The following is a 25,377-nucleotide window of genomic DNA, read 5'->3' on the forward strand; positions in this document are numbered from 1 at the left end:
CCGTTGCATAGCTAGAATGCCCAGAGAGGTTTAACAGCCAATCCCTCTCCCTGGGGAACTCAGAGAAATGTAGCTCTGTGAGGGGAATAGGAGCCTCCTAACCACTCTCAACAACTGTCTGCTCCATCTAATGGGTGACAACCCTTCAGGTATTTGAAGACACACACCCCAACACGTCCCCTCCCACCCCATACTTTATATCCTCCTAACTAAACATACCCAACTATGTCAACTGTTTTTGAGTCCTCATGGGGCTCTGGGCTTGTTGCATGGGCAGCAAAATTGCCCAGCAGAACTTGACCTGGACTCTCCTACATCAGGCAGATAATAGGTGGTGATAATAGATAATAGGAGGTGAATGTCCTGTGTGAGTGCCTGGAGGTGGTTGGAGGATGGATGGCGGCTAATGGATTGGGGTTGAATCCTGACAAGACAGAAGTACTGTTCTTGGGGGACAGGGGCGGGCTGATTGGAGGATTCCCTGGTCCTGAATGGGGCACCTGTGCCCCTGAAGGACCAGGTGCGCAGCCTGGGAGTCATTCTGGACTCACAGCTGTCCATGGAGGTGCAGGTCAATTCTGTATCCAGGGCAGCTGTCTACCAGCCCCATCTGGTACGCAGGCTAAGACCCTACCTGCCTGCGGAGTGTCTCACCAGAGTGGTGCATGCTCTAGTTATCTCCCGCTTGGACTACTGCAATGCGTTCTACGTGGGGCTACCTTTGAAGGTGATCCGGAAACTACAGCTAATCCAGAATGCAGCAGCTAGACTGGTGACTAGGAGCGGCCACCGAGACCATATAACACCAGTCTTGAAAGACCTACATTGGCTCCCAGTACATTTCCGAGCACAATTCAAAGTGTTGGTGCTGACCTTTAAAGCCCTAAACAGCCTCAGCCCAGTATACCTGAAGGAGCGTCTCCCTCCCCATCATTCAACACGGACATTGAGGTCTAGCGCCGAGGGCCTTCTGGCAGTTCCCTCACTGCAAGAAGCAAGGTTACAGAGAACCAGGCAGAGGGCCTTCTCGGTGGTGGCGCCCACTCTGTGGAACGCCCTCCCATCAGATGTCAAGGAGATAAACAACTACCTGACTTTTAGAAGACATCTGAAGGCAGCCCTGTTTAGGGAAGTTTTTAATGACTGATGTTTTAATGTATTTTTAATCTTTTGTTGGAAGCTGCCCAGAGTGGCTGGGGAAATCCAGCCGGATGGGCGGGATATATATAAATAATATATTCACTATTTTTATTTGTACACTGCCTATCTGGTTGGGTTGCCCCAGCAACTCTGGGTGACTTCCAACATATATAAAAAAATCACAAAACCTTAAACCTTAAAACCTATGCAGGGCTGCCTTCGGATATATTCTAAAGGTTATAGAATTACTTATCTCATTGACATCTGGTGGTAGGGCGTTCCACAGGGCAGGTGCCACTACCGAGAAGGCCCTCTGCCTGGTTCCCTGTAACAGCAAGGGAACCACCAGAAGGCCCTCAGCGCTGGACCTCAGTGTCTGGGCAGAATGATGGGGGTGGAGACACTCCTTCAGGTGTTTTACCGAAGGTGGTTGTTTTACCGATGATTTGCAATTGCTACTGGCAATTCGTTAGTTTTTCTATATGATTTAAGTTGTAACTGTGATGTGCTGTTCTGTTATTGTTATTTATCGCTTGCGAGCCGCTTTGTGATACATGTGAGTGAAAAGAAGCATGGAAATATATTAAACAAGATGAAATGAAATGTGAGAGGGTTATGTGTTGAATGCACCATTTAAAAAAACCAACCCCACGTATTCCTTTACTTGGAAAGCTAGCACATCATGGAGAAGGGTGAACTTTCCTTCTGACATGCTGGTTTTCTACATGCAAGGATTGTGGGGTGAGGAAGTACTAAGCCAGGCTTCCTCAACCTCGGCCCTCCAGATGTTTTGAGACCACAATTCCCATCATCCCTGACCACTGGTCCTGCTAGCTAGGGATCATGGGAGTTGTAGGCCAAAAACATCTGGAGGGCCAAGGTTGATGAGGAAGCCTGTACCAAGCATTCACATACAACCCCCCCCCCCATCTCTCTCTCCAATGTGGTGTAGTGGTTAAGAGCGGTAGTCTTGTAATCTGGGGAACCAGGTTCGCGTCTCCGCTCCTCCAAATGCAGCTGCTGGGTGACCTTGGGCTGGTCACACTTCTCTGAAGTCTCTCAGCCCCACTCACCTCCCAGAGTGTTTGTTGGAGGAGGAAGGGAAAGGAGAATGTTAGCCGCTTTGAGACTCCTTAGGGTAGTGATAAAGTGGGATATCAAATCCAAACTCCTCCTCTTCTTCTTCTTCTTCTTCTTCTTCTTCTTCTTCTTCTTCTTCTTCTTCTTCTTCCTCTCTCTCTCTCTCTCTCACACACACACACAGTATTAAGTCAAAGGAAAGCTTACCATGTGAAACTGCAACTTCAAACCCTCCAACATTTCTCTGATGAAAAGTGGGACATCTTACCATAACCTCCAAAATTTCTCCCATGAAAATTGGGACGTCCTAAGGAAAAGCAGGACATTCCTGGATCAAATCAGAAACCGGAACCGCTTCTCTAAATCAGGAACGTCCTTGGAAAATAGGGACACTTGGAGACTCTGCAACTATATATTTATATAGTTATAGATTTAGTTATAGATTTAGCCAGACCACCAGCGGTTAGGGTTTAGGCTCCAGCTATTCATTAAGTAATTGGGACGCAGGTGGCGCTGTGGGTTAAAGCCTCAGTGCCTAGGGCTTGCCGATCGAAAGCTCGGCGGTTCGAATCCCTACGGCGGGGTGCGCTCCCGCTGTTTGGTCCCAGCGCCTGCCAACCTAGCAGTTCGAAAGCACTCCCGGGTGCAAGTAGATAAATAGGGACCGCTTACTAGCGGGAAGGTAAACGGCGTTTCCGTGTGCGGCTCTGGCTCGCCAGAGCAGCGATGTCACGCTGGCCACGTGACCCGGAAGTGTCTCCGGACAGCGCTGGCCCCCGGCCTCTTGAGTGAGATGGGCGCACAACCCTAGAGTCTGTCAAGACTGGCCCGTACGGGCAGGGGTACCTTTACCTTTTTATTCATTAAGTAGCATTCCATAACTCTCTCCTCCGTAGTTTGGTTTTGTTTGGTTTTGCTCTGGATTGCCAGCAGATGGTGCAATTGCTCCACATCAGACGGGCCTTCTCCCATTTCTAAACTCTACCATCTCAGCCCCGCAAGCTACTGGCGACTCTTCTTCAGCAGGCAACACGATGGAAAAAGCAGTGGAAACAGCTCAAAAAGCTTAAAACAACTATTTGGGGTGTGGCGTTTTCCCCCAAAATGCTCAACGGTTTGGGTTTGTTCCCCAAAAAGAAAGTTCAACAATTATGTGGGTGTCAGGAATTTTACTTTTTTGAAATATGGCAACCCTATGTGCAGGGAACTTTTTGCCTGCTGAAGAAGAGTCGCCAGTAGTTTGCGGGGCTGAGATGGTAGAGTTTAGAAACGGGAGAAGGCTCTGACTCTCTCTCACACAGAGAGAGAAACATCTTGTAGGTGTCTCTCTCATCTGCTGGCTATGCCTCCTACGTGACAGCTTGGGACGTGGGTGGCACTGTGGTCTAAACCACTGAGCCTCTTGGGCTTGCCAATTTAGGTCAGCGGTTCGACCCCCCGCAACGGGGTGAGCTCCTGTTGCTCTGTCCCAGCTCCTGCCAACCTAGCAGTTTGAAAGCATGCCAGTGCAAGTAGATAAATAGATACTGCTGCGGTGGGAAGGTAAACAGCGTTTTCGTGCGCTCTGGTTTCCATCACAGTGTCCCGTTGCACCAGAAGTGGTTTAGTCATGCTGGCCACATGACACAGAAAGCTGTCTGTAGACAAACTCCGGTTCCCTCTGCCCGAATGCGAGATGAGCGCTGTACCCCATATTCGCCTTTGACTGGACTTTACCTTTATCTTTTACCATACTTGACAGAAGACAGTCTTCTATTCAAAGCAGGGACGGCATGTTACGTTTGGCCATTGGAGGTGAAGGTGCCTTGCCTCCCTGAAGCCTTGCGGATCAGGGCAGTGTGGCAGCAATTCCCAAGTTCCAGCGAGATCCCGTTTGAGAGATCTCGCTGGAAGCCGCCAGCACTTTGCCTCTCTTTTCTAGCAGGAGGGATGGAAAGCCATCCCAGGGATTCAGCCACCCGAGGCGTCTGCCTCATGGATGGGCCAGACCTAATCTGAAGGGTTGCCCTGTCCAAGTCCAATTTAAAGATTAAGAAACCCCCCCAAAAGAGGAGTGTTGCTGGTGGTTTGAAGCTGCCCATCCATAGTTTGTATCTGGGCAGCAGAACTGAGGAGGCAGACACAGATTACCAGAGCAGCTTTTCCTTATTGTATTTCTGTTTAAATTATAGCAATTGAGTCTATATATTTGCACACATATATGTATGGTAACATATGAAGACTATACGTGAATCTGAATCCTCTTTTTTTGGTGGCTGTTTCCCCTTATTTTGGCAATATGCAAGTTGCATCCAATGTGCACACAGTTCCTCACTCCAGAGAGGTCAAAGTTCACATGCCCTGTCTCCCATTCAAGGCTATTTGCATGAAACTCTGGAGACGGAAAGTTGCTTAAACCTTTCTCCCAAGTTATTAGCTCAACCTTATTTTGCTTGTTTTTTCAGCCACTCGGTTCTAGCTCTGATCAGTGCTTGGCATGAACTAAATCAGACAAATTAATTCACTATAAACAGATTCAAAAATCACTGAATGGCACCTGAAAGCCATTCCTTATAATTTTGGGGGGAACTGAAAAGCAAATGAAGTTTCTTTTGCAGTGGGGCAATTTTAATTCAATTTAATTGCATTTCAATCATTTGTATATGTATAGGAGCTTCGTCACACTTAATTCTGGGTTTGTGGCCACTAAAAAGTAATGCTGCTGTGTTAAGTTTGAAGGTCCTAATTGTTGGGGGAAATAAATGAAACAGTTGTTCACTGTGTGTTTTGATGGTTTCTTATGTCTATTTTATACTCCAGCAGAGCAGCTTGTAAAATTCTGAAGGCTGGAGGGGAGCAGAAGCCAAGGATCACGTGAATCAATTACATAATGAGCTGCGAACGAACTGGAAAAAGAGTTAGTTCTCTTCTGGAGGGGGTGAATGTGAACTGCAACTAATTCCTTCCTAAAATGAACTTCCCAAGCACTGACTCCAGAATGTTCTAAATCAATTTCTCTCTCCATCTCTACAGACTTTAATTTACACATGAGGAACACTTGGTAAACCTTTGTGACCCGCTTGCGAATCACTTTACAGATAATCTCGCTCGTATCTCAGCTTTAACTTAGGTGTCACATTACTTGCTGTGCTATGAACGTCCTTGCAGTCTCCTCATTGCCACATTTGCTTGGGGTTTTGGCAGCCCAAGGACATTGGTAAGTTACTTGGAAGACCCGAAGTCTGCATATCATTTGCACACTCGAGCTTTGCCTTGCTGAGCTAAATAGAGCCACCAGAACAAAGGGGGCTCAACTGCTGGGTAAAGGTAAAGGGACCCCTGACCATTAGGTCCAGTCATGGATGACTCTGGGGTTGCGGTACTCATCTCGCTTTATTGGCCGAGGGAGCCGACGTACAGCTTCCAGGTCGTGTGGCCAGCATGACGAAGCCGCTTCTGGCGAACCAGAGCAGTGCACGGAAACACCGTTTACCTTCCTGCCGGAGCGGTACCTATTTCTCTACTTGTACTTTGACGTGCTTTCGAACTGCTAGGTTAGCAGGAGCAGGGACTGAGCAACGGGAGCTCACCCCGTCGCGGGGATTTGAACCGGCAACCTTCTGATTGGCAAGTCCTAGGGTCTGTGGTTTAACCCACAGCGCCACCCGCCAACTGCTGGGTAAAGGAGACAGTAAATGCTTCCTGGATGGAAAGAACAGTCCCTGTAATCTTGAAGGCTAGGCGAGTCCAGTCCTGTAGAAAACCTTTTCTAGATCCCACATATTTCAATATAAGTCTCCAATGTCCTGTTGAGCAAGATTGGGGCTTTTTAAATGATGCATTGCATCCATCTGTCTCAGGAAACAATACAGTGAACCTCTGGGGGTGAAGTCAAATCAATGAAGTGACCTCCCCTGGGCACAAGTGTGGGCAGTGTCTATGGAGGTCCTGGGCTGCCCAGACCACAAGACCCACCCCCTCGGCCTCGCTGACATGGTCCAAAGGAAAGCAGAGCAGTAAGTTCTGGGCTGCATCAATAGGAGTATAGCATCTAGATCAAGGGAAGTAATAGTGCCACTGTATTCTGCTCTGGTCAGACCTCACCTGGAGTACCGTGTCCAGTTCTGGGCACCACAGTTCAAGAAGGACACTGACAAACTGGAACGTGTCCAGAGGAGGGCAACCAAAATGGTCAAAGGCCTGGAAACGATGCCTTATGAGGAACGACAAGGGAGCTGGGCATGTTTAGCCTGGAGAAGAGGAGGTTAAGGGGTGATATGATAGCCATGTTCAAATATAGAAAAGGATGTCACATAGAGGAGGGAGAAAGGTTGTTTACTGCTGCTCCAGAGAAGCGGACACGGAGCAATGGATCCAAACTACAAGAAAGAAGATTCTACCTAAACATTAGGAGGAACTTCCTGACAGTAAGAGCCGTTCGACAGTGGAATTTGCTGCCAAGGAGTGTGGTGGAGTCTCCTTCTTTGGAGGTCTTTAAGCAGAGGCTTGACAACCATATGTCAGGAGTGGTGCTCTGATGGTGTTTCCTGCTTGGCAGGGGGTTGGACTCGATGGCCCTTGTGGTCTCTTCCAGCTCTATGATTCTATGATTCTAAGTTTGGCACCAGCTGGGTTGCAGGAGTTGCCAGGAGGCGGACAAGGAAGCATCCAACCACCTTAGGGACTCCACTCCAGATCTGTGTAGGGCTTAACTCCTTATCCTTTTCTTCTCCTGAAGATATCTGCAAGGCAGTGGAGCTTTAGGATCAGAATGCTCCTTCTCCCAGATGGGCTGCCTTCCCAGGTTGACAAGCCCTATTTGCCCCTTTTCAATAATCCCAATGATCTAAATCAGGACGGGGGCATCCATTGCCCCTCCAGGTCTGGAGAGTAGCAATATGAGAATGGGCCTGTTCTGCAGTGGCTCCATCTGTGGAATGCTTTCCCCAGGGAGGTTTGGCTGGTGCCTTCATTATACACCTTTAGGCACTAGGCAAAAAGGTTTCTCTTCAACCAGGCCTTTGCCTGGTTAACATCCAATATCCTTTTAAATGTGTTTGTGGGAGGTAGGGGGGCTATTGGTTTGTTTTTCTTGTTGTATTTTTTTTTACCTCTTATTTTTATGTTGTGAACCGCCCTGAGATCTATGGATGAAGAGCAGTACACAAATTTAATAAATAACCATATTTTTTTAAAAAACGCAGAGGAACAGACCTTTTACTATCTCTTGTAGATCCACCATTTAGGGGTAATACAGGGCTAGGATGTGTAGCAAGCTATTCTCAACATCTGGGAGAAAGCTTTAAAAAACCCCAGACACTGCAACCGATAGCTCCCGAAGCCAGCAGGCACCGAGAACAGTTTCACGCATGAACCAAGCATGGGCGCATTCTACAATGTGTCAAAATAAATGTATGTACCCAATGCAGCTATGAAACACTATTCAGGAATGTCTTTCCCTCATGTAATTAGGACTGTATGAGGCAGGGTGCAAGCAAGCACGCTAGCTCTGCTACTTTCATTGTCTCGGGGTTTCTAAATTTTGTGGGGAGCCTATGCAAGTAGAGCAGACTCCCCACGACAAACGTTTGCCCTCCAACATGTAGAGGGGGGCAGGGACAGAGCTAATACATCTCCACTCTTCCAATCTCCATGTTGAGGGGCACAGCACCTAAGGAGGGCAAGCGAGGGGGCAATCTCTGTACCTCTTCCTCCCAAAGCCGCTTCCATTTCATATTGCTGGCATATTTTGTTAATAGGCAAGAAGAGAAGCAGCCCTTGGGTGGTTCAACAGGTCCATGCACATGGCTGCTAACCAGAAGGTTGGTGGTTCGAGCCCACCCATGGACAGCTGAGGGCATGATTCCTGCATTTCAGCGGCTTGGAAGACCTTCGAGGTCCCTTCCAACTACAATTCTATGATCCCTTAAAGGAAAAGGGACCCCTGACCATTAGGTCCAGTCGTGGCCGACTCTGGGGTTGCGGCAATCATCTCGCTTTATTGGCCAAGGGAGCCTGCGTACAGCTTCCAGGTCATGTGACCAGCATGACTAAGCCGCTTCTGGCGAACCAGAGCAGCGCACGGAAACGCCGTTTACCTTCCCACCGGAGTGGTACCTATTTATCTACTTGCACTCTGACGTGCTTTCGAACTGCTAGGTTGGCAGGAGCAGGGACCAAGCAACGGGAGCTCACCCCATTGAGCGGATTCAAACCACCGACCTTCTGATCGGCAAGTCCTAGGCTCTGTGGCAGCACTAAATGACTGCCCCAAGAGTAGTACTCCACTCAAAAGATCTCGCTAAGCCATGGCCAAACTCAAGAAATCCCCAGATTGGACATTTAACTGCTTGGGCAAACTGGAGTCATAGCAAATGCTCCAGAACGCCGAAGAGAAAGGGCACCTGGAACAACAGGCAGCTTTTTTTAAAGCAAAATTAAGGCGGACCTCAGCCCTCCCTATCAATAACTTCAACATATCTGGAGGCACAAGTATGTGTGTGTATTTGTTTTATTCATAATTTTCGAATTGCCTTGGGATACCAAAAGTATTTCTAGTTAAGGTGATTTTAACAAAACCGTTGACCTTACTTTTCAGAACATCCACTGATCCATTCTGTTATTTCAATGGCTATTATCACGTGTTAAAAGAAACATAACATGCACACATGTGTACAGGTTTTCATAAAGTCTATTTCATTATTTGTGGGTAGCGCATTCAACAGTTAAATACATTTAAATAATGTATTATGTAGTGACTGCACTAATGCAGAATTGAGAACTAGATAGGTAACCAATTTAACTAAAAACCAGCTAACAAGTAACTGCCTAAATACTCTGAATACAGCTCTTGTTCTAGGCCATCCGTCTGAGTAGGAAAAAAAGCCCCCCGGGTCACACTGGAAATACATTTTTAAGGCCATATTCTTCTGATATCCCATTTCCTGCGGCAGCTTTCTTCACACTTCTTAAGCCTCCAATTCTAGGCCAAGACCAAGTTTGTGTCCACCAGCATTGATGTTCTTCCCATCGATTAGGGCAGACAGAGTGAGCTTCACACCTGCAGATCAATAGAACCAAAGGGTTTTAGAGAAAGTAAGGTCCACTGAACATATCAATTGCTGCTAACATTTTTCAGTGCTCAAAGGTAGTAAATTATATTGAAACACACATGGATGCCGACGCCAGTGGGATTAGAAGCATCATGCTTCACACAAAGGTGCCTACGTACCAGTTAAGTTGCAGAGACACTTAAAAAGGAATGTTTCAAACTTTCAAAGTAAATCCTTTTTGAAGAGGCAAGTTCTGCTACTCTGAGAACTGTCAACTTTTTTTTTTTTTTGCAATTCATCTTTATTGTTTTTAACAGAAATGCTTTCTTAACGTAAAATCACAGTACTGTATAAAGTTTCAGTTTCCTGTTAATGTGCATGTGTTTCTAAATCATAATAAAGAAAAACAAAGATATATTCTTACTCATGCAACACATTAATATTCTAATTACTTCTGACTTCCCTCCCCTTCTTACTTGGGTCCTTTAGAGTTCTTGGTTGAATGCGTATCATAATAAATCTAGTTTATTGGTAACAATTTTTTCACTACTTTTTGATAATTCTCATTACAAGAGTTAATCTAAACCAGTCAAAAAATTTAATTCTCCACAGTGGTCTTTCAGGTATTGTTTAAATATATTCCAGTCTTTATTAAATTTTTGTTTCACTTGATCCCTTATCTGTCCTGTCAGTTTATCCATCTTGGTGCATTCCATTAGTTTAATCAGCCAATCTTTTTTTGATGGTATCATCTCACTTTTCCAATTCTGTGCAATCAAAACTCTCGCTGCCGTGGTGGCATACATAATTTCTTTAAATTTCTAGGAATCTCCCTCCCGATAATCCCTAAAAGAAATGCCTCAGGGTTTTGGGGAAATGAAATTTTGAACATCTTTTTCAACTCGTTATAGACTGAATCCCAAAATTCCCTCATTCTTTTACAAGTCCAACACACATGGTACATTGATCCCACCGCCTCCTTACATTTCCAACATCGGTCTGAATTATTTTTGTACATTATCGCTAATTTCCTTGGTGTTATATACCAACGATAGATAGCCTTCATGTAATTTTCCTTAATAGAATAACACATGCTGTGAATTTTTGCCATTCTGAGAGTTGTATGTTATGACCTAGATCTCCTGCCCATTTTACCATGGCTGATTTTACCTCCTTGTCCTTCACTGACCATTCTAATAAGATTTTATACATTTTGGACAGTGTTTTCTCATCGTTATATATTAAGTCTCTTTCGAACCTTGAATGGAGAACTACCAACTTCTGAGAACATGTTAACAACAGACTCCAGCCACCATTAACCTACATATTAATCAAAAGCTTCAATATCTCTTACATTCTTATCAAAATTATTTACCTGGCCTCAGGGTCTGGGTGTACCCAACTCCAACTAGACTAGAGTTGTTCACTTTTGCCTGCAAAACAACGAGAAGCAAGATGACATTTTTATCAATCCTTTGTGTGTCACAATATGTTGTGCCCTAATTTTAACATCCCTTTGCCCTGCTCCAAAGAATATAGCGCCCACCTAGAGCAAGAAGGCAGCACTCGCAACCGGAGTGTAATCTAGGATAAGCTTTCTTCAAACTGCTTTTTCAACTTATGATGACCAGGCTTCAAATAATCTCTCTCTCATCCCCTCGCCATGGCAACACCAAACCCGGGGCTTCCGCCTAAAGGATGAGCTAGGTTAGGGAGGATGAGTACCAGCCCCAGAAGCTCACAAATTGGCTTTAGCAATGAAGTTCCCGTGTGCAAGTAATGATGAATGGAACTCCGCTTCCCCACTCTCCCTCAAGCTGGAGGGAGAGCACAAGAGCACAGAGCCTTGTCTTTGTACACAGCTGGGCTGCTGGAGTTGTAACAGCCCAGTCGCGGCAGAGACACACCCCTGCTGCCCCTCTCCAGAGGAGAATGAAGAAGTCGTGTTGCATCGTCTCTGTTTCTGCCAAGTGGTTAAAACGTCCGCTGTCCCGCAGGTACAAAGGAAGAGAGGCAGTGTGCTTCTGCAGCCTTCTCTAGCTCAGAACTGGGTGACAGATTCACACTTCTGCTTGTCCCTGACCTTCTTCTGCTTTTCAGTGATGTTATCATGAGACCAGGGACATGACCCACGGGAGCAGGAGTATGTCCTGACAACCAAACATTTTTTGTTGGCTACCAAGGGCTCCCAGAATTTGTAGGTAGAAGATAATCACTAGTCCTCAGGACTGTTCCAATCAGGAGATCTATGCAACTTGGGTTTTCTTCCCTTTTCTTTTGCTTTAAAGCCTGTTTCTGCTATGACACAGCTTCCTATCTTGTCATGCGCAATGGAAATAAGAGATGGGTTAGTATTTCTATACTGCCATCTGTGTACGTGAGTCTTAGCAAAGAATGAGGCCACAGGTCAAAGAACCCATTACCGCCATACCAGGCAAAAGCCTCAGAAGCAGTGCTATTCACTACAATATTGGACTGCTATAATCTCCATCAAATATCTGTAAAGCACTTTAAACATGCAGTAGGATGCTTTATACTATTTTATCTTAACTTTACAACTGTTCCCTTCAGGTCGTTTATTCCTAATTTTACTGATGGGGATAAAAGATAATGGCACACCTACAGTTAAATTTACAGGTCAAAGCACAGCTGTGGGAAACCTTGCCCCAATGCAATCAAGTCCCTGCTATGTAATTAGACCTCATTTCCATTCATGAGTGAACCTTACCAGAATTCTTAGAACATGCAGTCATACCTTGGAAGTCAAACAGAATCCGTTCTGCAAGTCTGTTTGACTTCTGAAACATTCAACTTCCAAAGCGCAGCTTCTGATTGGCTGCAGGAAGCTCCTGCAGCCAGTCGGAAGCTACGGAAGCTCCATTGGACTTGGCGTCCAAAAGAACATTCGAAAACGATAACATTCATTTCTGGGTTTCGATCGTTCGGGAGCCAGAACATTCGACTCCCAAGGCGTTCAGGAGCTGAGGTACGACTGTACACAGCATTTTCTGCTACACACAAAGCAATTCATCTGTGTAAACTTACGAAACAGGGGTGGGAATGACCCTGCCCCTCAGAAACTCCAAATAGATGCTGCCCATCAATGTGGATGATACTGAGGTATACAAATTATCTGTCCTTGCACAAGGCGGCTTCTGTTATGTTCTTAATCATTTTGCCGGGCTAGTTCTCACTTGGAGAAAATGGTGCTACTGAGAGCCCACGCTGTTTCATTCAGACTATGAAGCCATTAAGAAAAGTTGTCCATGCCAAAGTTGGAGTTAGGCAGCTCACAAAGGTAAACTCAGGCACGGACAAAGGCCAATTGGGAGGTGCTCATTCAAGCTATGATGGGGAGCGGGGCTTCTCATGTAAGGGATATAGAAGTTTTCTATGTATAGTTTTGTGGAGCAAGATAGCTATGGCATTTTTTTCTATAGTTCGACTTACGGAAATAGAAGCGGTAGGATCCAACAGGTACTTTGCTGCAATTCCAAAACGAGTGCTATTGCTGCCCGCTGCCCAGTTAAGGTTTACAGCAGTCTCAAGGTTGTCGCTGACTTTTTGGTAAATTGAGCCACCGAACTCCGACCCATCGTTGCTGAAAAATATTTTTGAAATGGTTTTTTTATTCAAGTGATAAAATAAAGAAAAGATTCAAATGAAGAAGAGCATTGAGGGTTCCCCATGACATAGGAAGTGACTGCATTTGAGGGTGGTGGTGGGAGATAAAAACCCTGGCTCACCCTACAGAAAGTGCAAACATAATACAAAATGCAAACATTTAGGCAGTCTTCCATTTCCCTTTGAAAGGCATTATAGTAACTTTTGATCCTGAAGTCACACTGGCAAGAATAATAGATGATTTCATCAGGTTTTTCCTTTGCAGTCGTTATGTTTATGAAAGTGCTGTGAGAAGTGGCTTAAGACACTGCTGGTAAGCAAAAGGCTACAACGATGGTAAGCCACAACAGATTCTTTTGCTCTGTTCATGAATATTCAGTTCTCCTCCACCTCACCAAATACCCTGTAGTACATTAGGGTTCCAGGCCCGATTGATCTATGCACTAATTGCCAACTGAACTAAAAGGTAAAAAAGGTAAAGGACCCCTCGATGGTTAAGTCCACTCACAGGCGACTATGGGGTTGCGGCGCTCATCTCGCTTTCAGGCCAAGGGAGCCGGCATTTGTCCACAGACAGCTTTCCGGGTCATGTGGCCAGCATGACTAAACCGCTTCTGGCGCAATGGGACACTGCAACGAGTGCTAGAGCGCGTAGAAATGCAGTTTACCTTCCCGCCAGAGCGGTACCTATTTATCTACTTGCACTCTGACGTGCTTTCAAACTGCTAGGTTGGCAGGAGCTGGGACAGAGCAACAGGAGCTCACCCTGTTGCAGGGATTCAAACCGCCGACCTTCTGATTGGCAAGCCCAAGAGGTTCAGTGGTTTAGGCCACAGCGCCACCCGCATCCCAGCTGAACTACAGCAGCAGGCCCACCAGTAACTTCTCAAGTAGGAAGATTCCCGCAAGGCACTCCCTCCTGCTGCCACTTAAGAGAAGAAGCTGGAGCTCAGGAAATGCAGAACTGATTTGATATCTACTGCTTTCTTGTATTTTTACAGTTGCTAGGATGATTGCTTTTGTTTCTGGTGTTTTTGATCTGTTTTATGTTTGTTTTATGGTTCTCTTTTGCAGGCTATCTTGCCTCAGCATAAGGTAGCTTCCCAGGTTCCCAAGAATGGCAGAGAAGACCCAACATCTGCCTCCAACAAAAGCACAACCATATCTCTCTAGTTATATGGAGGGGTGCAAGAGTACACCTGTTCTTCGCTTGCCCCATCTCCAATGTCCCCAGGATGTCCACGATGGGATGGGGGCACAATGGCAGCACAATATTCAAAAATGGGAGAATGCACATGTAAGATTGTCATTTGGAGGCCCAGATTGAACAAAGTACACTTGCTGGATTAGGGCTGGAAAATTTAACTGCACAAAACAGGCGTGCGCTTAGAGGCAGTATTCAAACAGGCATCCAGGAATGGGGGCAGGGCAGACATCATAAGGGAGAAGTATTGTCCAATCCAGCCCAAGGTTTCTCAGGGGCTGGAAAAAGGGATATAGCTCTGCAAACACTTGTTTTCTGGCCCTCAAAAAGAGTCATACAAACTGATGCCATGTAGTTGGAAACTTCAGAACGCACACACAGTACTAAAAGGTATGAAATACATTTTTCTCAAACGCCTGTACTTCCTTGCTTATTTTACAGTTCTTTAGTTTAGATTATAGCTTCTTGTTAAAGCTAACAGTTTAGAATACAGCCTCTCAGAAAGCCTTCCATATCACACTACAATTGCAAACCACCATTTCTTTCAGTAACTGAAACCTCAATTTTCTGTTGGGCTTTCAATGCAACTCAGGTTGCCTTGTCTCTGTTAATTCAACTTGCCTAGTTAAAAAGGTACTGTAGTCTTCCAACTAATCAAGATGTTCCATGCAGTTTTAGGGGCGAAACTTAATTTAATAATAATAATAATAATAATAATAATAATAATAATAATATTCAATTAACTAAACACTATTAATATATAACATAACTGCAAGTACTTGACAATGATTTTTAATGATTCCTATGCAATTTTACACATTTTACTTACCTAACAAAACTAAATTATATTAATTTAACCAAAATATATTTTGAATTTACAAGGCATGTTACAATTTTTTTTAGCACCCCTCATTTTTTGAAATCGGAAGTTGAAAACTCCAACACACTCTAATGCAGTATTTATCAATGAGAAACTGCAAGTTGTCATACCAATTTGTACTAGATCGTATCCAGTTGAAGTTGTGTGAAATGAAACTACTCACTGGAGCATGAAACCTAAGTTGGGAAGGTAGCCCATTTTTTTAAAAAAAAAATGCATGCATGAACTTTTTAAAAATACTTTTTTAAAACAACTAATATACTTTAGAACATTACTTAAAAAGTACTTCTGCTATTCTAGACCTTCAAAATTTATTTTGATAATTAATCACCCAGCAAAAAAACTATTCAGAATGTAGGCATATTCAGTGCTACTACAGCTCCAACAATGAAATTATTTCACCTAGTTTTCAAGATTTCTGGATACCTTCATTAACTGCAATCGTGTTAGCTTCTGATACTTACACATTGGTGTGCAACTGGAAGTCTCCAGTCTTGTATCCCACAGAGAAGTTATTCCTTGTCAACTTGGATTTGGCACTATCAAAGGTCATTTGGTAGCCGGCAAGCCAGCCCTCATAACCCAAGACAACTGTACCATGGATGGCAGGTCCAGCAAAATCAAAGTCAACATCACAACCGAGGTTTATACATTCACGCTTATAAGCAGATTTGATTTTTCCACTTTTCTTTCTGGAAAAAGAAATATGTAAGAAAAAACCCCGCTCTTCCCCTGGAATGCACAAGTTATACTGATTCTCATCTTAAGCAGATAAATTAAAGATGTCCACGTAGTCCAAAATGGGAGTATTCACTAGATCTAGAGCCACAGAGCTGACCTGTGGTTACAAGAAGGAGATCTGTATGTTTAAGGGGCAACAGAGTTTGTAGAATGACTTTACTTGAAATTAGTAATTCAACTCTACAGTAGGAAACTTGTTCAGCATCAAATTCCTGGCACCTCTAGGTAGGGCAGGAAAATCATGGGGAGCTGCTGGGAATCGGACCTATGGCCTCACTTGGTGTTAAGTGGTTAACTAGAAGCATATCATGGGGTAAAAGGAAATCAGTAAGTTTATTATATGCCACTCATGTATAGAAATATTTGCCTATCATTCTTCCCCATGAGTCAGGCAGAAGCCAAGCCTAAGACAATCAGTCACTCTTGCCCTTGCAGAGCAGATAAACTGATTCAGCAGTTTAAGTTGTTTTATTCAGAATTTAGGAACTGAGGCAGTTCAAACACAAGTTAATGGAGGCTTTCCCCACTTACTACTATCTGCTACTACATTTTATGAAGAGAAGTCTGGATTCTGTGACACCAACTAAAAAACAGCTTCATACTGTCTGCTCTGGTTATAACTGCCATTTGGAGACAGTAAAGTGTCTTTTGCCAGGTCAGATGAATAGCCATTACTGTACGTTTGGCTGCTTTTCCTCTGTCACATGTTTTTGGGATCATCTGCTTGAATTCACTGAGATTTTATAGAATTATTCCTTGAACCATGGGCACGAGGCACCATGTATCTGCCTGAGATGTATTATAAAATTAAGACAAATTAAAGTATTATGTGTGGTGTGAATTCATTTTGTACATTTGTGTTTTTTTGTTTTTAAAGACTGCAGTATGTGTCCAGCCACTGAAGTCTTCTTCAGTAGCATTCATTAACCCATCTCTCACTTTCAGTGTAATCAACGTGGAACGCGCCAAGACTTAAGAGGGAAAGAACTTACCCGGTGTTTGGTGAGAAAGTTGTGTCAAATGTCAACTTCAAACCTTTGGCAAGCTAGTTTAGAGAGGGGGGGAAAGTTATGAATTAGCAGATGTAAAAAGTGACTTCCACTTAACTTTTCAGCAAATCGAAATTCAATTACCTGATCTTCAATTGCCATTTCTGTTCCCAGAGTGTTATCCGTGTTCCATTTTTCTGTGAAAGTGACACCATACTCAGACCACTTGTATTTTGTCTCCAAGCTCCCATTCACTTTTCCTGTGTCTGTGTTTGATGAACCAGCTGTTGCAAACTCCTAGCAGGACAATGCAGGTGTGAAGAAAAGGTTTAACAAACCGAAGGGGAATACAGAGAGGAGTAATTACTACTACGACTATTATAATATCCCTTCTTTTTTCTTGACAGGACTCAAGGCAGCTTACAGATAAAAATAAGAACTTGATTTACCAAAAAACCCTGCAGCTTTCTGTAAGTTTCTGACGTAACTAATTGGACGGACCTTTGAGTTTCAATGCCATTGACAATGACTTACTGAAATTCTGAAGAATCGGACAATCTGTATTATCTCTGCTACAACTGCGATTATGCTCAAAGTGTCACTGCAACTTGTGTTATAAAAACCTCAAACAACACTCAGAGCAACCAGAAACTCCTGGTCCATTTCTGACAAACTGGTCTGTAGCAAACTATATGTTACTTCTTTGGGCAAAATTTGAAGAAAGCACCACAAGTTCCAAATTTTACTATGAATACAGAGAAGAGGAAGGGCGAGAACAAAGTACACAAACCTGGTCATTCTTGTTTAACACGTTATGCCTGAAAGACCCTGGTGATCAAGCTACTTAATTATGGGGCCTGAGGTATTATTAACCTGTACTTTAAAAGGAATCACACAATGACCAAAAAGAAATGTAATTTCTCAGTTCAGGCAATCGTACAAACCATGATTTGGAAGATCAGAAAAAATGCTCCCTCCTTCATTACAGGGATCCAAATTGAGCACCTATGCTAATACTGTTAATACTGAAATTGTGGCTTGGAAACCCATCTGAAACTATAGCTTTGAGATTAGCATTAGTTTGCCCAGCTTGGACTTCAGAACAAACTATGATTATTACAGATGAGAAAAGGGAGAGGCAAGGAGCTTGCAAGGGAAGGAAGAGAAATGAGTCCATGGCAGATTCCCCATTCATCTGTCACATCAGAACACTGCATGTTAAACAAAGTCAACTTAGTTTGCAATTAGACTAGAAAGATTCCCTTAAAAGAAAAGAGAAAGAGGAAAGGAAATAAAATCACTTTCTCCTTCATTTCTATGTGCTTGAAATCTTACGGGGGGGGGGGGGAGCTTGCAACATAACAATTTGGAATTGAATTTGTTTTGAACTGTTTTTAATGTTGCATTTTAAATTGCTGAGACCTTCCCTGGGACCTTAAGATGAAGGGAGGGTAAATAATAATAATGCCTCATGGAGACAAGTTTAACCCATGGCCTTTTGCTTGTTAAGATGTTTTCAATGATTTTAATATTCTTGTCACCTTGGCACCATGTGATGAAGGGCAGATTACTACTACTACTACTACCTGGGGAGGGGAGAAAGGGAGTGTGAGAAGGCTGAGAAGGGTCTGGAGCCCTCACCACCACATTTCAGAGGTTATGAGCTACTGTTTAATATTACACCAAAATGCACTTACCACGCCACTTGCAGATTTCGTTTTCACATCCAATTTCACCAGACCAAAACCTTGACAGACAAAACTGGAATTACTACTGCCCTTTTATACAACATGCCAGTTTTTCAAGAAGTTAACACTATAGCCAAGCTTGAATACAATTCCAGGCAGAGTCATAAAAAAAACATTACGCTGCTCTCTTCCTGGTTGCATCGCTGTAACTGTAACAAAATTCTGATCTTAGGACATCTACATCTCTGATGAATGAGCAAGGGCTCTTTCACTAAAGCATTGCTTTTATTTAACTACAGTGATAGTAAAGCATTCTACAACTGAAATGACCATCTACATGGATCTAATCAATTTCTCTAGCAACATCAAGGAAAAAGTTCATTTCTTGCATATACTGCACATGCTAGTTCCCAGAACAGATGGGGGAAAGGCTTTTAAAAACGGAAATATTAGAACAAGGACCCACCCCCAAAAGAATTCACACCAAGCTTTTAGTGGGAGCAAAAGCATTTTACAGAGGAGGCCCAGGACATGCTACTTTCCGATGGGTTCCTAACCAACTCTAAAGCGTCTTTGCCTACCTTAGGGAGCCAGGGACTGTATCTATCTCACCCCACACCCTTCTGAAAGATTCACTGTTGGACCAAAGAAAACTCAACAGACCTTTGCTAGACCAAAAGCAATCTAAAAATCCATTTATGGCTTCCATGATCCCCTTGAAGTTTTGGAAATGCGGAATGAAATCATTTTGTTCTTTGCCAAAGCTCAGCAGAGCAGAACCCAATATTTACCTGGGAGATATTTACTTAGATGCACCCCACAGTAGTTAGTATGGAATATGAATATGTAAATGGTTTCATGAAAGCAGTCATTGCTCAGTTTAGAACCCAGAAACAATAAATCAATTCTCCTTGCATTCCCCCAGCAAGGCTCTCTCCTAGCAAGCTGTTTTGCCCTGGGGGGGGGGTGTATGCCCCATTTGCATTATACATTTAAAGCAGTATCACAGCACTTTAAATAGTTAAGTGTGCTAAGAGCTGATAGGAGTCCCCATTCCTCTTCTGAGGAAGTATACACAGAGTTCTATGGGAAGGGGACGATAGTTAAGCCCCGCTGGGAACTGTAGCTCCTTGAGAAGACTGGGATTATCCGACTGTACCCAGGATTCTTTGGGGAATCCCTAACTGTTTCAAATGGTTCATTCATTCATTTGGTTAATAAAACTTACTGTACAGCTTGATTATAACAAAACAAAGTAAAACCAGCAACCTCAAAGTGGTTTTAAGTGTTTCTTCTAATGTCAGTGAACATGCAATTCTGCGCTGACATTAGAAGAGAAACAGAGCAGAATCTTTGACACCGTTATAAAACGGTACACAAATTAACACAAGGAAAAAAGCAGCAGCTCTTTCAGAATCCCCCTTTTCCCAGTACATTGTTTATTTCCACAAACGCAAAAATGCATCAATCAGTGCTTTCTGTTCAGGGGCATTCAACCCATCAGGTTCTCAGCTGCTGGTGAGTGAAATTTTTAACTGCCTCAGGACCTTATCCCTCCTAATAACCTCATAAACTCCCACCCTGCTCCTGGTGCCCTGAAACCCCCAAGAAAGAACCATCCCACAGTTTGAAAACTAAGGTTTGCCTCGCTGGAAATCAGCTACCAGCACTAGTAGGGGGGAATATTGTTAATTCAACTCCCACCTCTTGCTCCTGTCAGAAAAAAACAAAACAGCACCCAGGGTAGACGGGTGAGTTCTCACTTTGCTATAACCATAGTAAATTCCCTTTGCGACATCTACGCCTGTTTGAAAATCGAAGTGCTAAGGCCTATCGTAAGAAACTTTTGATCTGAGCTACCTTCCAAGTGTTCCCTAAGCAGTATATTTAATACTTTTATTAGTCTCCCGATACAGTAGGCTCCACTGTACTTGGCAGTGCCAATCCTTATATGTCCAAAGAGAAACTAAACAGTGAAAATATTCAGCAGCAAGTTACAGTTATGTCTAATGACACACCAAACATTCTGGTGATAAACATTCCACTTCTAGCAATAATTTGCTCAATAAAGTGGGGGAAAGGTGGAAGACAGCAACTATGTAGCATGGTTTGGGTTTGCTGAGAGCAGCAGTAAATGTTGTGTCCGCCTCCAAACAATACTATATTCTTTACAAATGTTTTCATACCAAATCCTTTGTTGAAGACGTCTCTGGCAGACTTGCCAAGGTCCGCATATGGTGGCGGGATAGCCATTGGAGCTAGGAAGACAAAATAATGGGAGTGTTAGTACTGCAAGAACAAAACGTAAGAAGTAATTAGTCCTGTCTGCTGTGAAGTCAAATAACAATTCATAATGAGGTGGTTAGTCAGTACTGCTACGTAATTTTTTTTTTAAGTAATTTGACAAAAGGTTATATATTTAGTCTGGCAATACAGTACTGTACTAAAAGGAATTGCAAAGTTAAGATGACAGACTAACATACCTCTAAATGTTTTTAGGGGGGATCCGGGTGCACTTTTACAACAGCAAGGGCAAATATTTCAAATATATACCAATATTTAAAATACATTATAACATGCAAACAATTGTTGGTGCATTTTACAAAATGCCTCCTCCCCCATTCCATGCATGAAAGTCCTACAAAGCAGATGTTCACATCCAATAATGCCAGGAGCCACTCAGTAACAGCTGCAAATCTATTCACATAGTGGAAGTAAAACCCAATATCCTCTTTACTTATTAAACTGTTTCGCCACAAATCTGTTTTAATCTGTAATACAGCTTTGCTCATGCAGAATATGGAGAATCCTGTGGCAACTGAGGACAGACACACGCACACCCCATATAACACAAACTGCATGAAACATGTAAAAAAGGTAAAGGACCCCTGGACGGTTAAGTCCAGCCAAAGGCGACTCTGGGGTTGCAGTGCTCATCTCCCTTCAGGCCAAGGGAGCTGGCGTTTGTCCACAGACAGCTTTCCGGGTCATGTGGCCAGCATGACTAAACTGCTACTGGCGCATGGAGGACTGTGATGGAAGCGAGAGCACACGGAAACACCGTTTACCTTCCCGCCACAGTGGTACCTATTTACTCACACTGGTGTGCTTTAGAACTGCTAGGTTGGCAGAAGCTGGGACAGAGCAACAGGAGCTTGCCACAATGCATGGATTCGAACCACCAACTTTCCAATCGGCAAAACGTGTACCATGAATCAGACACCACATTTAACTTGCATATCACTGAACAAAATACTTGTTAAAACTTGGTTAACAGTATTTGTTATTAATATGTTCAAAATATTGACAGGCAGATATAATGTTGTGAAGAGCTTCGGTTTCAAATTTCTGCACACTATGCTGATGTTAAAGCACAAAAGCAGGCCAAACCCATTATTTTTGGTCACTTGGCAATCCTAGTCACAATCTGATGAACTCCTGCTTAGATGATGGATCTTTCATTTTGGGAGAGTTAGAATTCAATGAGTGGTTTGAACCAAACATCAATATGTAATATTTCCAAGTCAAAATGTATTAGTGCACATTTGAGGCATGAAGGATAACATTAGTACATTTCCGCATGTACTAATGTATAAAAAAATGTTTATCCTACAACAAAGGCCTGTGTTTCCATCTCTCTGCTGTACTGAGTATAAAAATATGACAAGAATGCAATAGTAATTATGTTTCACTTGCATATTAGAGAAATGCAGTTGTGTGGGTTTGTACTATCTAGTTTTGTCAACTGGGATAGCGTGGGCTCAATGAAAGCCAGCTTCTCCTTTCCTATCCAATAGGATCAGCAAATTGAACCCCCACCCCAGACCACCCATTTCTTCACCTCTCCTCAGCTGCCAATTCAGCTGGTGGTAGCTGAAGCAACTCACTTTGGGGGATAGGCAAGGTCCACTACCCTGCACTCTCAATGGGGCACTTCTGGGTAGCTCAATCGGTAGAGCACGAAGCAAAGTTTTAATAGGCATTTTAAATATCACTTTCTCCCAATTTCAAAAAATGTTGACAATTTTATCAGAACATACATTTGCAAAGAAACAGCACAAGGCCTGCCAATTTGAACAGTTAAGTGTTTAAGCCCCATTGAAACCAATGGGGGGGGGATTCCAAGTCAATACCATTAAAAATAAGGTGCTAGCCATGTAACAACTTCTTAATAATGAATTTCAGCAAGTAATTGCACTTCCTAATTCCAGTTATGTACTGAGCCCTAGGGACAGACGTTCAAGGAGAGAAAATATTTGCAAAACCCTTGCTAAGAGCAGCCCAATGTATGATGATTAAACCACAAGTTATGAAGATTACATAATTATGCTGCACCTTTCCTTCAAGTTATTATTTCAAACACCTCCACACCCTTATCACAAAGCACATCCCCAAGGCTTTGCAAATATCTGCAACTCCCAACATATTAACATATTAAGCAGTCCAGGCAGACACACCCGTAACAGACAGAAGAAATATTTCATTTAAACACATATTTAAGCAGCTTAGCCCCCTAGATTTCAAATACTTATTTTGACTTTTTCTGACTGTGGATTATATGGTGGGTTAGGTATTAGTCTCATCGTCAAAGCTCACTCTTACTGTAACTTATAAATCTGTTAGTTAGGTTACTTCAACATCCTTACTTCATCTCCCTACTTACGTCTTGGACGCTGACATGCTGGATTAAAAGACATAGCTATCTAGTCCAATTTAGAGAATCTATAAAATGGAAAATTACATTAAAAATAAATTACACAGATTTTAGAATTAAGAACTCTCGTGGTATTCAGATAACTCTCATCTCATGACTTTCGGGAGGGATGCTGCACACAAAGATAACAGAAAATTTCTGCAGTTTCCCTTCTGAACGGAAGTGTCCCTTTACTCATGGAGGCTGCCTCTGTCCCACATAAAGGAGACGACTTTGGGTGTGGCAGCTATTGGGGATAAAGGAGGGGTGGTGGTGGTGAGAGAGAAGATAAAATAACTTTTCCCCTGCTACTGCAATGTGAATTCTTCCTTGCGGCCATCTTAGGGAGCAAGTCCTGACCCCTTCCCTGCGTCGCCAGCCTAAGTACAGCCCACCAGAAAAGCACATCCTCCTCTCCTCTTTGCAAACGTCACAAAGCTACAAATAAAGGAAGAAGCAGATCTGAACCCGAAAACTAGGATCGAAAAGGGGATTATAGGAGAATGCCAGCTCCTTTTTTGCAAAAGGGAGAGTTTGCAAACGGGAGCCAAGCCAAAAACTTGCAAGGGTGAACCATCCAGAAACTGCAGAGGAAAGGGAGAGGGAGCCACCTTGATGCTCAACTTAACTAGACGCCAAGGGTACTTGACCCCCAAACAATAAAGCAAGTGACATGTTCGAACCTTTATTTTGGAATTATGTGGAAATTGTCCGATTTGCTTGTGTACTTTCTGAAGTTTTGTTTATTATTTATAATTGCTTTTATGTTTGTAGTTATGTGATTTTCTTACATACATTGTAAGCCGCCTTCAGCATAGTTTTAATACGGAAAGGCGGCATACAAACAAAATGATTGATTGATTGATTGACTGACTGACTGATTGATTGAAAAAGCAAGCCAAGAGGAAAGCCCCAACAGGAAACTGGGGAGAGGAGGCCCTGCGCCAGATACCTCACAAAGGGGAAAGGGAGGAGTAAGGAAAAGGGGGAGCGAGGGGGAAATACCCCACTCGGGATCCCCCCCACCCACCCACGGAAAACCTTGACGAAAAGAGCGCGTGGAGAAACACCCCGAATAGAATAAATTCCCTATTAAGCCCCGCAGGAGGGATTTCAGGCCGAGCCAACCTCGCCGGGCTGTTGTTGCGGGGAAACGAGAGCGGGGAGAGATGCTTCCTTTTCAACTCCTTTCCTCTCCCGCGCCATCACCCCCGGGCAAAAGGAGCCCCCCACCCCACCCCGCGTTGTCATGGTAACTCCGCCACGGCCCTTACCTGCCCAGTCGGGGGGGAAAGGGACGTGCTTCTTTCCGAGACCCAGCGAGACACGCGCGCGCCTCCGCCCCTCCCTCTTCTACCCGCGTGAAGGCCGCGCTGGAGGGCGAAGTGAAGGAGACACCTCGCGCTCGCCGCCCGCCTGCGCGCAAGGACCCCCTCCGCGACTCGGGCGCGCAACGACAGACGGGCTGCCCGAGCCGGGCGCCTAAGTTGGAGCGGCCCCGGGGACGCTTACGGAGACGGGCCGGCGGCGAGCGAGCGAGCGCCGAGGAGACCCTTTGCGGCAAAATGCAGAGGGAGGGATGCAGAGAGAGCGGGGACTGGCGCGGGGAGTCTCGCGGCCCACGCAGGCGCTGGAGTAGACAGCCCTACCGAGGAGATTCCGCGGGCCGGCGGGGTCCTCGGCTCGAGGAGGATGGGGCGGGGCTCCGGAGGGAGGAGAAGAAGGGCGGGCTGCTACGGGGCAGCCGAGCAGACATGCGCAGTGCGAGCGAACGAGAATCGCGGGTTTCGATGGTGCTGGGAGGCCGCGCCTGCGCTTTGCCGGGCAAGAAGCCGCGGGGAGCTCAGGGCGGAGTTGCTTTTGAGCTGAGCATGCGCGGTACTGGAGCCTGAACCGCGCCTTCCGAACAAGAGTAGAAGCGCTTAAGTTTATTCTACTAGCAATTCCGTTTTTTTCACTGCAACAGATGCAGTATCCAGACACACAGCCTACTAGCAAATCCGTTTGCTAGTGGGTTGTGTGTCTGAATATAGCATTTGTTGCAGTGGAAAAAAAGTATTCCCGGTTTATAATATATACATATGTTTAGATATAGATAAGGAGAGATCTATAAACAAACACACAAAGTATTTTTTTTACGATATATTTTATAGATATAAAATCACAGCAATGTTGAAAGGGGCTGTGAGATGAAACACCTCATGGTCTGCTGGCTGAGGGGATATATGGTAAATGCAATTGCATATAATGCAACATATAGATTACAGTATTTGGTTTTTCCTCTCTCTCTCTATATATATAATTTAT

General features: G+C 44.1%; 1 protein-coding gene and 1 long non-coding RNA gene across 6 annotated transcripts; one reads left to right on the top strand and one right to left on the bottom strand.

Moving 5' to 3' along the window:
- On the top strand, positions 1-18,001 carry LOC310677516. 4 transcript variants are annotated; one of them, XR_014511208.1, is made up of 3 exons: positions 1-149; positions 5,020-5,416; positions 17,097-18,001. It is a non-coding gene; the product is annotated as an uncharacterized lncRNA (long non-coding RNA). The 4 variants fall into 4 exon arrangements; XR_014511209.1 differs by lacking the exon at positions 17,097-18,001 and adding an exon at positions 13,950-14,457; XR_014511210.1 differs by lacking the exon at positions 17,097-18,001 and adding an exon at positions 6,060-6,216.
- Positions 8,693-24,823, bottom strand: VDAC2 (voltage dependent anion channel 2). 2 transcript variants are annotated; one of them, XM_083440569.1, is made up of 10 exons: positions 24,345-24,823; positions 23,041-23,099; positions 20,564-20,635; positions 18,387-18,436; positions 16,834-16,986; positions 16,693-16,745; positions 15,424-15,651; positions 12,702-12,852; positions 10,627-10,684; positions 8,693-9,259 (listed from the first exon to the last, which is right to left on the bottom strand). In XM_083440569.1, exons 2-10 carry the CDS (start codon positions 23,072-23,074, stop codon positions 9,168-9,170), a joined length of 891 nt encoding a protein of 296 aa, XP_083296695.1. In that variant the 5' UTR covers positions 23,075-23,099; positions 24,345-24,823; the 3' UTR covers positions 8,693-9,167. The 2 variants fall into 2 exon arrangements, with proteins under 2 accessions (XP_083296695.1, XP_083296696.1); XM_083440570.1 differs by lacking the exon at positions 23,041-23,099 and having other exon boundaries at positions 24,345-24,767.
- Positions 24,824-25,377: the final 554 nt, after the last annotated feature.

Source organism: Podarcis tiliguerta (genome assembly GCF_965153285.1).
Source record: "Podarcis tiliguerta genome assembly, chromosome: 5".
Taxonomy (NCBI): Eukaryota; Metazoa; Chordata; class Lepidosauria; order Squamata; family Lacertidae; genus Podarcis; species Podarcis tiliguerta.